At 46.3% G+C, this 13,418-nt stretch overlaps 1 protein-coding gene across 1 annotated transcript in view; it reads right to left on the reverse strand.

The window, feature by feature from the left end:
- INPP5D (inositol polyphosphate-5-phosphatase D) overlaps positions 1-13,418 on the reverse strand; it is a 62,575-nt gene that overhangs the window by 21,596 nt on the left and 27,561 nt on the right. Inside the window, exons 3-9 of the mRNA XM_019473392.1 lie at positions 10,898-11,048; positions 8,619-8,790; positions 7,202-7,342; positions 1,995-2,082; positions 1,162-1,242; positions 915-986; positions 517-640 (exon numbers count right to left, since the gene is read on the reverse strand). Of these exons, the coding sequence (XP_019328937.1) occupies positions 517-640; positions 915-986; positions 1,162-1,242; positions 1,995-2,082; positions 7,202-7,342; positions 8,619-8,790; positions 10,898-11,048 (829 nt within the window). The remainder of the gene's footprint in view (positions 1-516; positions 641-914; positions 987-1,161; positions 1,243-1,994; positions 2,083-7,201; positions 7,343-8,618; positions 8,791-10,897; positions 11,049-13,418) is intronic.

Below are 13,418 nucleotides of genomic sequence, written 5' to 3' on the forward strand. Positions count from 1 at the left end.
CCTCTACCAAGGGGATATTTTTTTCCAAAAAAAAAAAAAAAAAAAAAAAAAAAAAATCAAGGGGAAATTCACTGAAAAATGTTACTGAAACTGAGTATCTGGCTTTCTACCATCAAAAATCATCACAGAAGTCAATATGTTCCTGCAGAATGTTTTTTTTCCAGTGATATTGCTTTTCAGTAGAAAACGTGTTTATTGCAACCAGCTCTATGGGGAATCTTCTGTCAAAACCTGCTCCCTTGCAGTCCTGCTACCACTGTCTTCATTTAGACCAGGAGGCCAGGTCTAAAACAATCTGTGAAAGTTGGTTACCCCAGTAATGACTCCCTGCTCTCTGCAGGCCACTTTGGGGATAGGCAGTCTAGACTGACTGGAGCCTTGCACAACACCCAAGACCTAGCAGAAATATCTGCACTCTGGGCCAAACCTTGCCCTCAGTGGGGCCAAAGGGAACCCCTCCCCACCATCCAAGGGACCGAGAGTCTAGTCCAGCATTTGTGACCTTAAGCATCTTACTTTTCTTGTGGGTATAAAACTTGTCTTCTGGACCATCCTTAGCTCTCTTGATAATCAGTTTTCCCATTTCCACATCAACCTTGAGATGTATTTTTGAGAAAATTCCTAGGGAGTCAGCTTTCACCTATTGGAAGACAGAGAGATTTTTCATAAGCTATCTTCTACACTTCAGTCACGTGTATTACAAATGCAACACTTGCCTAAATTCATGGACATATCGTCGTTATGCCAATCCCACTAGACATCTCTTAAGCATTCGGATGGTGCTAAACAACATCCAGGAATAGCTGTTATCTCTGTGGCGGCATACCAAAGTTCCCAGGAGCTGAGATACTGACATAAATCTGCATTACTGTCCTTCCACATTGTGATCAGCGTTGTTAAAGAAGTACATTTACCTCAAAAGTGACAGGGGGGATAAGGGAGCGTCGGTGTGTTGAATCAGGACCTTCAATCAACAGTGTTTTCACCTGTAAAAGAATTTGTGTACCAAATTGCATTTGGTATTCTGCACTACATTGAGAGTAACTAAGTCAGAGAAAAGAAATCTTACTGTAGCAGAGGATTGCACTGATGATGAACAAGAAGCATAACTAGAGGCAAAAGATGACACGAAGATAATATAAAATAGCTTTAGAACTCTACCTTTTCTTCAATGGAAGACAGCAAAGAAATCAGCTGATTGAGTTTCAATACAATATTGACTGGACTAGCTTCACCGAGCATCTGATAACCGCAACATAGAAACAAAGAGAGAGAGATGCGTAATTACCAAACCCACAGGGCATGGCCTGGAAGCACAGCAGTCTTGCCCCAGGAACACCTCGCACACAGAGCAAGGAGCAGCACTTGTGCCTCTGCCGCTCTAATCCATAACAGGCAGCACAAGAGCACAGAGCTGGCTGAACATGCAGAAGTATGGGAGGGTGGAAGGAAAAATTTGCAAACCCTGTGCTTAGGTTAGAGGCAGTTGGGCATGCAAGGGAGTCAGCTTGCTGCTGGGGGACAGGTTTGTACGACCAGGTCCAGGGCTCAACATACAGAAGTCCTGGACTTTTGCTTTTCTGGGCTACTGGCAGGGAGAGGAAGGTCATGGGACTTAAGTGGGCTGGGGGAAGGAAGGATTTGGCAGTGAAACATCCTGGAGTGAAGTTTATGGAAAGAGAAGTGCAGTCCTAGCCTACAGGCTGAGGGAGGATGGGGAGGTGGAAGTCCTCAGGCAGTTCGCTGCACTTTCCTCTGAGGCAGGAAGGGAGAGCAGGCAGAGTGGACTATGGGATAAATGAAACTGTGGGGATATAACTCACTGTGTGCCCTCTGCACTGCAGCCAGAAAGAGGCTAGAGAGAACAGAAGTGGTAACTGATCACCTGAATCCCACCAGTCATTGCTGTGCAACCAGAACCCTTCCCTCCCCCTGTGCTGACAGCCACCCGCACTCCTCTCTCTTCTCCTTTTCCCACCTTCCAGCCGACTTACTTGTGAGCGCTGATGGATACCAGGGTGCAGCTGCTGCTCAAACACCTTCTGGATGGATTCCAGAGATGGGAGAGTCCTAGAGGCTTCACTGGGAACAGAGACATGGCAGAGTTCTAAGGCTGCAGTCGGGTCCCTGGGTAGGTTAGCACTTGGTCTCTTTGGACAAAGCCATGCAGCAGAGACTACAGGCACACATTCACACTAGGCCTGCGCTCGCCATATGTCATGCTCTTGTCCTCTGCTGCTTACTGCCCTCTGAGTTGGTGGGATGGGTGAGGAGAGCATTTCTCAGCTGCCTTAGTGACACTGCCAACAAAGGCAACTTAGAGTTAGGCAGCTGACTTTGCCTTGCAATGGCTGAGGCATGGGCATACTGGCTGTTCCTTGGGTTTTGCTTTGGAGGTGGTAACTTCTTAAATCTTCCTAGAAAGATGTCCCAGTCTGGGCCAAACCAGAGAACACTGTGTAAAACCAGCGTCCACCCAACTATGCCAACTCATAGATCAAAGCACACTCAAAAATCTCAAAGCCCTGCGAAGTTTGGTGCCTGTGAATGCCCCAGCGGCAGGAGCAGCTTGGTTTTGCATAGTCCGTGCACAGCTGCTGAGGCTGACACAGGATGCTGGGGACACTGGGCAAAAAGGAAACTAATTTTCAAATTTCTCAGCTCACATGACAAGAGAGGCCAGGCGTGGCGAGGGGGTGAAAGAGCCAGCCTTTAATCTCTTGAACGGGAACCATTCGTGGGTTACAATGAGATTCCTTCAGCATTTCCCAATTACATTCCACAGGATGCTCATTTGTCAAAACGCTGTTGTATGAATTTGGCACAGAAGCCGTGCTCCGATAATGACAAGGCTTATCATGGAAAGAGCAGCCAGGGAGCGCAGGTCAAAAGGAAGGTGATGGTGGGGAGCAGTGCTAGGATGCTTGTATTGTGCCTAGTCAACAGTGGATATTAATGATTTCCCTCACTTTCCTAAGTCTGAATGGACCGGATTTTACTCCCTGTTTGTTGGGGAAAGTGCTCCAAAGTGAAAGTATGCCTGTCTGAAGGTTAGATATTTGTCTAGGTGCTGAACCATGGATGATTAATTGTCTAAATTAAGCACTCGTGTTTGAAATTTCAGTCTGAAAGACTTGCCATGGAGCATACAGAAGTACAAGAAGTACAGCTTTGGATCACCTAGGGCCAGTGTCACTGCAAATGGCTGTGGCCCCAAACCCAAGGCTCCCATTGATTTCTGCAGCCATGGAGTCAGGCCCCAGGAGGCTGCAGGCAGTTACAGGAACATTGGGTGAAGTTCAGTTTGAAAAGAATGAAAGGATATTTACTGTGACCAAGAGTGCAGGACATGTAGGCCATCTCTCGAAAACACAGAGCAACAGCTGCTTGAAGCAGTTCAGAAATGATTTCTCATGGGAAAACTGCCCTCTGTTTACTGTACAGTGCAATGTGTAGCATGCATGTCAGGATGGGGGAAGAGCATCTGCAAGTGTTCAAACTCAACAAAACCACAAAGTGGTTTTAATTGCACTTATAACTCCTTTTGTTTTCTTCTCTTGATAGTATAAAGGAAATACATGTAGTCATCTTCATTGAAGTGTCAGAAACCCGTGTATCCACATACGAATGCACAAGTGCTGGTATCACAAGTGCTTGAAAAGCTGCCTTAAAAAGCTCCATATGGAAATTATCCAGTGAGGGAGAATAAAGGAGAGCATGCAGAGCAGTGATCGATGACCAAATGACGGCTTCAGATAGGAGCAGGCTGAACAGGCCACTGTTCGCGTTTTTCACTTAAAGCTGCTAGGGAACTCTGAACAAAGTCCACTCGTATGGGTAGTCCCCACTCTTTGCTGCACCAGCACCAAGCTCTCCATGAGTCAGCTTTCCAGCCCCTGGAGGATTCCCCTGACTAAGGAAATCCTTGTACGCAATTTATTTTAGCACTGAATGCTTCACAAAAGTACCCATCAGCCTTCCAAGTCTCTGTTTTGTTTCATTTTAAGTATATGAGCTGCCAGGGTGAACAGCCCTTCCTAAGAGTGGTGGCCCGTTTGTCCCCTGGGCTGTGATAAGAAGATGTGCCATTGCTGTCCTGACCCCCTTGGCCACAGCTATACCCTTAGAAGGTAGTAGCAGCTTCCAACAGAGTTAAAACCAGCTTCCAATGTCTCTAATGCACACTGGGGTCTGGTCCTTGCTGAATTAATCAGGGATCAGTGGTGAGGAGGGTGAGGGGAAGAGATCACAAACTCTGCACTCGCAGTCTGCTGTGGCCCAGCTGTGCTTGAGCTCCTTGGTCAGAAATGGGTCCTGCACCTGTCCATGGATAATACATGAACTGCAAAAGGCACAGACTGTTCACAAACAGTTGGCCCAACTCCCAACCCCATAGTTGACTATAAGCTCTTTTCTTCTCCTAATCACTGAGCAGCTCCAGTATGCATCCCCTCTACCTTGCTAACATTGGCAGTCAGTGCTTACCCACAGCCCAGTATCAAAACACAGAAGTGAGTCAGCCAAAGGGCATCGGGATGCTAATTTTTCACAGTGACGGCAGTGTGTCTGAGAGTGACCCTGAAAGATGGCACAGCTGGGCTATGGGAGGTTGGAAGAAGCCAGAATACAGCATTGCAAAAAAACTCAGATTCACAGCAAATCAGTGTGGCTCACTAAGAGCTGGGGTCAGCCTAGCCACAGCGAGTGTCTGCCTGCACATTTGTAACCCTCGGCAGTGCCAGGAAATTCAAAGGAGCTTCAACTCCAGTGAAAGAGCTCAAGCTGTGCCAATTAACATTTCTTCTTGTTGTTTGTTTGTTTTTTTAACCTATTCTCAAATACTGTGAAAATAATGAAATTGAACATTATTAAGAAAAAGAGGGGACAGCCATTGAGAAGCAGCCTAGGAGTTACCTGTACATTCAGCTGGAATCCCTGCACAGCTGAAGAAAGCTGAAGTAAATAAAAACTAAATTTACGTAATGCCACTGATTAAATTTGAATTCAGAAGTCTGATAAAGGAAGTAAGCTAAAACCCCAGACAGCCTTGGAGATTAAGACTGCAGAAAACAATAAGTTACCCAAGCATCTATTAGCCAGCTGAAGGTAAGCAAATAGTTTGGCCGTATGGTAGAGATTCATGGGACAATCTGAACAGAGGGGGAGAGGTTCCTCAGAGAGATCTGACTGGGACTGAAAACAGCCTGCAGTTCTGGACCTTCATGAAAAAAATTGAGAAGGCAGCTCTGTCTAACTGAGATAATGCAAGTATGGGGAGAAAATGCTGGGGAAGGGGCGGGGGGGAACTGCATGAGGACATAGATTTCCATAGCTACATGCAGCCACCAGGACAGAGGGCAGGCAGCTTGCCCTTTGCTGTGTTTGGGGTGGTGCAGTGCCCCTGTGCTCAGCAGGCTTCCACCAGCAGAACTCACCCAGCTCTGTTCTAGGATGACGCTTTGCAAAGTCCAGTCACCAAAAAAACCTACAAAAAATCTGGAAATGTAAGAGGTGTCCTGACACTTGAGAGGATTGTGGAGCTGTTGCATCTCGTTTCTTGCCATCCCATGTACATTTATGAGGAGTAGGGTTGTGAAACCCAGATAAGGTGAAGTAGAATAAGAAGTTGGAAACAGAAAAAGCCAGCCATCATCAGAACAGCAGTACTAGAGGTATTTTAGTAACACAAAACTCTCACTTGTGATTTCATTAGATTTTAGTTTCCATTGTTCAGGTTTATTCTTAGCTAGCCACCTGGGTCTCCCCCTCTGTGGGCGTAGAGAAGCAAAACCCTCAAGCAGGGTGCAGAAGGGCAGCTCTTTGCACAACCTGTCCTCAGTCCTGCCAGGGGCTTGTCTGTGGGTGGCTGGCTTCTGGCAGAAGGAGCAGAGCTGCATATTCCTCCCCTTTGCCTGGTAAAACGTGCACAGTTCCCACCGCTTCAGGGGAGTAATCATGGTCCCAAACAGCTGAGCACTTCACTCACTCCCTGCCTTCCTTCCATGTGTTAAAGCCAAGCAAATCAGCAGTATCCACCCCTCATTTTAGCCCTTTCTTCAGCCTTGGTGAGCTCTAGAACAAGATCAGGCCAGTAGCACTATCAGCCTCACTTCTAAATACACTGGAGAGAAAGGTATTCCAAGCCACAGATACAAGTGTGGAAGTATGTGCCCTCCTCCATAGAGTGCTCCAAGATCTCTGCAGAAGTGTGGACTAATCTCCTCATTTGCTTACAAGCAGCAAGGGGGGAAATCACATCCTTCCACCAGAGAAAGAGGGAGCTCTGCAAGGTTTTAGTTCCCTATCGGAGTTTTCCTGTTTGGGACCTGGAAGGTCTATAAATAGGAAAGGTAAAATTTGTAGTCTAGGCTTGTTTCTCTTTCCAGTTGAGCTGGACTTCACTGATATCAGTGGAATCACTCCAGGTTCACAGTGCATTAGTAGGAAGAAAAATCATAGAATCATAGAATAGTTTGGGTTGGAAGGGACCTCTAAACGTCATCTAGTCCAACCCCCCTGCCATGGGCAGGGACATCTTCAACTAGATCAGGTTGCTCAGAGCCCCGTCCAACCTGACCTTGAATGTTTCCAGGGATGGGGCATCCAGCACCTCTCTGGGCAACCTGTTCCAGTGTTTCACCACCCTCAGTGTAAAAAATTTCTTCCTTATATCTAGTCTAAATCTACCCCCCTTTAGTTTAAAGCCATTCCCCCTTGTCCTGTCGCAACAGGCCCTGCTAAAAAGTTTGCCCCCATCTTTTTTATAGGCCCCCTTTAAGTACTGATAGGCTGATCAGCGTTTAAATCAGTGTTTAAAACATAGCTATACACCAATATGTGCTTGTTTCCATAAACGATTTGTGCTTGACAATTCTGTGGGTGTCATTTATGCATTACCAAATTATGCAGTTAATCAGTGCATTTTTTGTTTTGTTTCTTTCTAAACAAAGCATAAAAAAATAATACTCCACTGACTGAAACCGCCTACAGGGAAACTTCACTGTCAGAGCTATGTCTTTTATATAGATTTCACATCTTTGGACCAGAATCACAGGTCATGAGATCTAAATATAATGTTTTTGAGGGTAAGCCAATTTCCTATGCCAGAAATGCAGGTTCTGGACGCATGCACGTGGAACCTACATTAGACCACAGTGTTACAGCATTATACTCTGATCTCTGAAAACCAGCCTCTAGTTACCTGAAGAGTCCTTTGCAAAGAAGCGTAAGTAGTTTCTTCAGTTGAGGAAGATTGCTTGAGCCAGTCTGCACCATCTCAAAGTCACTGATGATGTGAACTCGCAGGTAATCCTGAATGAGTTTAAGATGCTCATCGGAGACACTGTGAAAGAAACAGACAGGTCAAAAGCCAGCTGTTCTCTCTGCTCCCAAATATCAGGCAGCTTTATTATTTTTCTAAAACTTCCACTGCCAGCACAGACAGATGGGGGGCAGTTTGTCTTGGATTTCAGTGTAAATATGCAGTTCTCAGAACTGGACCATGGATCCCCCACCGCACTGCTGACACCTTCTCCTCTTCCTTCTTCCTCACCCCAAATCCTCTCCTCCATGACCGCTGAGCTACCGTGCCAAGGGAAGTCTTGTGATGCCTGGCTTTGCCAAAGCCATGGTGGGATCACTAGCCTTGGCAGGTAAAGCCAGGCTGCTGTGAGGTCGCTAATAGTCAGCAGCTCAGGGGCTCTGGGGAGATGAAGACTCCCTTTCACCTCACCAAACCCCACTTTGAAGGTTTTATTCCAAACAATCCAAAACAGTCTTAGCGGGGCTGAGACCACAGAGCTGTACGGGATGCTCCCCTCCTCCTTGTCTCTGTGGTTCCTGGAGCCCAGCACCACAAGGAAGGATGAACCAGGCAGACTGTATGTGCTGTCTTGTGCCCCAACAAATGCAGAAAGTCCCAGCAGGCTGCTTAGCAGATGAAATGGTGCAGGCAGCTGAACAAAACTGGGTTTCTCCCACTCAGCCAGCTGCTACCGGGCCACCACAACAGGACCTGTGCTGCCACGCATGACCACTGTTTGCTCACAGCCTGCCACTGCCCTGCCAACAGGCATGCCTTTTGATTTTATTTTTATTTTATTTTTAAACTTTGCAGATCTGGTCGTTAAATGTCATGCAGCTTCCTCTAAGGCTTCAGTGCATGTCCAGATTTGACACAGCTAGCACGTGGGACAATGTGAGTCACACCTGTAGCTGGAGTAAATCACCAAGTATGAGTACCTGGAAATCCACACACAAGTTTATTCTTTTTGAGGACTGACTGGTGCTTTCTGATACAATCTGTAGGTTAGGCACACGGCTAATACACCAAGTTCTCTCAGATATTACCATCCTTTATATTAGAAAACTATACCTCAGTGGAGAAAGTCTATTGGTGATTTTAATACTTCAGAAAAATATTTTTTTCTAGATGACAGCTGGACTCTAAAAAGTAGCCAACACACTGTAGATCTGATTCTGTTCTTCATTTGGTAGTATAAATGAGGGGTAGCTTTGCTGAATCAAATAGGTCCTCAGCTGTCCCAAACAGAGGGGCCCAGAAAGCGCAGAGCTGGGCTGAAGGCTGATTCTGCAGCCCTGTGACTTGCCATCCTCACCTGCTTGTGTCCTGGTACTGCAGTCGCTGGAGTAGTGTCTCAGAAAGGGACAGTTTATTAACATCTGCCACCCTGGAGTTTTCAGGGAGAGAAGATACCTCCTTTGTCTCGCTGCTCGGCAATGCCATGAGGATGTTGCGTGGGGGCAGGATAGGAGGCGTGGGTACCAGGTCTGGCAAGGAGGAAGGGAAAGGCACAGTCATCCCAGCATGGCAATTTGACCTCCTCCCCCTCACCCACAGGCAGGGCAGAGTCTGCACCATAGTGGCAGTCACTACAGAAACCATCCCTTCTGAAGGGCCTCTGATTTCAGAGCTGGAACGCTCAAGGCTTGATACTGGCCCAGCCCTGTTCTCAGGGATGTCAGTGGTGTGAGACCAGTGGGCTGAGCTGCCAGGCTTGGACCTCACGTGCAGGCAGCGTATGCCTCTGCCTGGCAGTGTAATCTCATCTGAGTCAGTTTGACTGTCCCATCTGCACAGCAGCTATGAAGGTTAATTAGTTACTTTGAATATAACGCTTAGAGAACATAGCTGTACCTCATCCCTATCATTAGCATTATCATGGAGATCTGCTACTGGGGAAGAATGGATGGAGGGGCATGATGGAAAGAGCACCAGAAGCTGCTAGTGGAAAGAAGTGAACAGCTAAAGTAAGCAAACACAGATGGAGAAAATAGACCCCATAATCCAATTCAGAGGGCTGAGTATCCGGCCTTGTCTTGTGGGCATCAAGTTGGAAGCACAAAGGGTTTTCCTGTTCTGTCATCCTGCTGCTCAGCATACCCCTCTCTCCTGGGAAAAGAGTGGGTTCATCTCCATTTACCCCAACCACAGTTGCCTTTCTTTTCATACCAATTGCTCTGACACTTTGTTACACCTGTCATACGTAGCTGGTTGAGTTGTGAGGTTTTGTTTGGTTATTTCCTAATGGTGGAATTTTCATTACAAAAAGATACCCAAAACTGATCCATTGCTCCTGGGCAGAAGCTGTGACTCACAGAGCCACCGCAGCACTGAGCAATGGCACAGTTGGGTGGTGCATCTGCAGGGTATCTGGCTGCTCATCTTCCACCTCTGCAATTCTATGTGTAAGATGGCCAGACATCTATAGGCCCTACATGGCTCCAGCACGATGGCATCGAAGTGCCTTAACAAAATTAAATTCTGTACGTGAACAGCCCACCCCCAGTGCTAATATCTCTTCATCTAAAGGCTCTTAGTCTTGGCTAGAACTTCATTCCCTGCTGCTCGCCTCTCTGTGTATTATTTTTGCTGTAGTTCCCTCCCCCGCCCTGAGAGCTGGAGACTCAGTGCAGCTGGCCAAAAAACAGGAACATCTTCCCTGAGCAGCTTTGCAAAATTTTGTTCTGTTTCTTCATGAGAATTGCACACCAAAATCTTCCAGCTCCTATTAGAGATCCATTAGATTGCATAAATGTACACAGGCACATCAATCTGCTTTAGTGCACACGCCTGTCTGTCTGTCACAGGACTATGTCCTTCAGACAAGTTTTATTGTAATGCTCGTAATTTCCAGACAGATGTCAGAAAGGACAGGAAGGATGGCTCTGTGGGCATGACCTTCCCCTGGGATTCAGGAGAACAATGACAGATCCAAGGAAAAATCCAAGGAACAATCCAAGACCAATGAGTGTCAGGAACCCACAGTGACATTTCATATAAAATAGCTGGGATGATGCCAGTCACACCTCTTCATCATACATCTGCCTCTATGCATAGAGTTAGACTGTCTGCCACTGCAGGATCTGTGCCCTCTGGTTATGACTGTTAGAAACATCCTCTAGATCACAGCAGATAAGGGGGCCTGAGTTTCAGATGACCCAAGACCCACAGAAGCTGCAGGTGCGTGGCACTGCAGAGAGCTGTGCTCCAAGTCTCTAGGGGAGCATCTCTGCTGCTGAGACAGTGGCCCTACAGATGCAGTGCAGGGAGAGGGGTGCAGAGACATGGCTGGACATAAACAGCTTGAGCCCAGATGAAGGACAACAGATTAGTCAGCCCTGCACCTGATACAATATAATTCTGCAGAGTGTCTCAATATATTCCCTCAGGTGAGCTAAACTGATGCTCCAGATGCAGTACCACCCCAGAGCCATGAGGACTCACTGCCTCAAGGTCTTGCCAGCTCAGGTCTCTCTATGCCCTGCTCCATTTTATTGCATGACATGCTCTAATCCCCCTGCCTGCACTGCATATCTCCAGTCCAGAGTAAGTGTCAAGGGTCTGCATCACCAAGTCACATCATGGGTTTCTTACCAGCATCCTCCTCTGGTTCATCTGCAGCCTCCTCCTCTTCCCGCGGCACTGGATATTTGAGGTGCCATACCAGACCCATGTTCTCCTTCTTGTAAAATTCTATCAGTTCCTCCAAGTTCTCAAAATACTTCACGGGAACACCCTCTGATGCCTGAAACAAAGCACAGAGGCTGTCACGGTCTGGGATTTCCTACCACAGAAACACTGCTCCTCACAGAAGGAAAACACAGTCAGAGAGAGAGAAAAACCCACTACTGCTGTCCAGAGAAAGCCAGCCCAGCTCTCACTGCCCATCTGACCACAGGCTCTGTGCAGAACAACTCCTGCAGTACAAACAGAAACAGATACGCACACACGTTCCAGCCAGTGTCAGCAAAAATGGCAACCTCAAAGATTCACTGAAGCCAAATGGAAGAGCTCTCTCATTTGATTCAGTGTGCTTGGCTTCAAAGAAAAGGAAGACTTTAAAAACAAAGAATTCTCCTGGATTAATTTTTGCATTCCCTCTTTTACTGAGCACAAAACCCCTGGACTATGTTATATTTTCTGGTATCCAGGAAGAATTTTTCTGTGAAATTGCAAGATAAACATGTCTAAATCTAGACGTTAGCATCGCTTCCAGGATTCAAAGGCTCAGAACTAGATTCAAATGAAACAAGCTAGCAAGGTACTGTCATGTGAAAAAATGCTCAGATGAAGATTTAGAAAGCTGAGGCTCAGAACACAGCTAGGACTGTGAATGTATCAGGCATGACACTGAGCTTGCCAGCTGAATTTTAACTGTGACTAAACCTGTTTCTAGCACAGCCCTGGCCACTAATCTCAGGAAATGGATACTTGCAGAGGGCAAACACAGCGATAAGGTTTTAGAGGTCTTCAGAGGCAAAGCTTCAGAGCAATTATATCTACACATCAGCATGAATGGTAAATCTGCTGGATTCACCAGGCAGGAACGGCTGCACCCCTGCAGTTCTGCCCCATTGCTTCAACCAACGGCCCTACCAAGGACAGAGAAATTATTTGTCATGGCTCAGCACAGACCTCCTGACCAAAAGAGCGAGCTCTGCAGTTCCTCCAGAACTGCGCTTAAGTACCATCCAAACCCAAGGCAACAGCAACATGTAACAGAAGCTCTGATCACTCTTCACGAGCAGTGCTTTTCCTGGCAGGGTGCTCTCTTTCTGGATGAGAGGTTTTCCCAGAGAAACCAACCCAAGAAGGTCCTGTTTACACATGCAGCAAAACATCAAGGAGCAGGGGCAGAACAGTGCAGAGTAGATGTTTTCCAGCCCCACAAGACTGCTCTTTTAAGTCAAGAACAACAACACTGGGAACTGTTCACATCTGGGGATACAACAGCAGTAGGCAATCAAAAGAAAGACCTGATCACCCTAATGGCAGGCTTGACTTGTGCTATTTTACATGCATAAAGCTAGATTTTGCACAGGAAACATGGTTAGTTAATAACAAATTAAAGCTTTGCCTCCAATTTGAAATAACTTGTTACGCAGCCACATTTCAGACATTCTGCCTCTGACTAACAGGCAGGACGTTTTAATTTCTTTTTGGATTGCAATTATTGGCTGTAAAAATTAACACACACGAAGTTTTAATACAAGTTTGAACAAGCTTATTTACCTGCCATATGTGTTTGCCCAGTTCTTATTATCTGTGAACTTCTTTTGTTTAAAAGGCAAATGTAGCAAACCCAAGAGATTAAACAGGAGAAATGCTAGCATAAACCACAGCGAGCAGAACACAGAAAACTGTCTTCAGTGAGTCCTAGCAGCAATAAGATTTCTTTTTAATTTTCCTGAAGAATAAAATCTCAGGCCAGAAATTAGGACAGTGCTTTCAATACTGAACCACATTTGAAGCCTTCAGTGCCCTCAGGCCTGCCATCAAAGATATCTTTCATTTTTAAATACACCTGCATGTCTTTAAAGGCACAGCAAGACACATTTTCATAACAAATATGTATGATGTTTCTGAGAGCTCTGCCTGTACAGCCTCCTTTTCTGTCTCCCAGGTGTTCCTGCATTTATCAAGATTTATTATTCTCGTACACTGGAAAACGTCGCATTCAGCATGAAGGTGATGCTTGGGCAAACACTGGATTATATTTTTGTGAGGCAAGAAGTGTTGAAACAAATCACTAGTTAATACTTCACAGGAATCATAGAATCATTAAGGTTGGAAAAGACCTCTAAGATCATCGAGTCCAACCGTCAACCCAACACCAACATGCCCACTTAAACCATGTCCCTAAGCGCCTCATCTACACGTCTTTTAAATACTTCCGGGGATGGTGACTCAACCACTTCCCTGGGCAGCCTCTTCCAATGTTGAACCACTCTTTCAGTAAAGAAATTTTTCCTCATGTCCAATCTAAACCTCCCCTGGCGCAACTTGAGGCCATTTCCTCTTGTCCTATCGCTAGTTACTTGGGAGAAGAGACTGACACCCACCTCGCTACAACCTCCTTTCAGGGAGTTGTAGAGAGCGATGAGGTCTCCCCTCA

Source organism: Aptenodytes forsteri, unplaced genomic scaffold, assembly GCF_000699145.1.
Source record: "Aptenodytes forsteri isolate BGI_AS27 unplaced genomic scaffold, ASM69914v1 Scaffold278, whole genome shotgun sequence".
NCBI lineage: Eukaryota > Metazoa > Chordata > Aves > Sphenisciformes > Spheniscidae > Aptenodytes > Aptenodytes forsteri.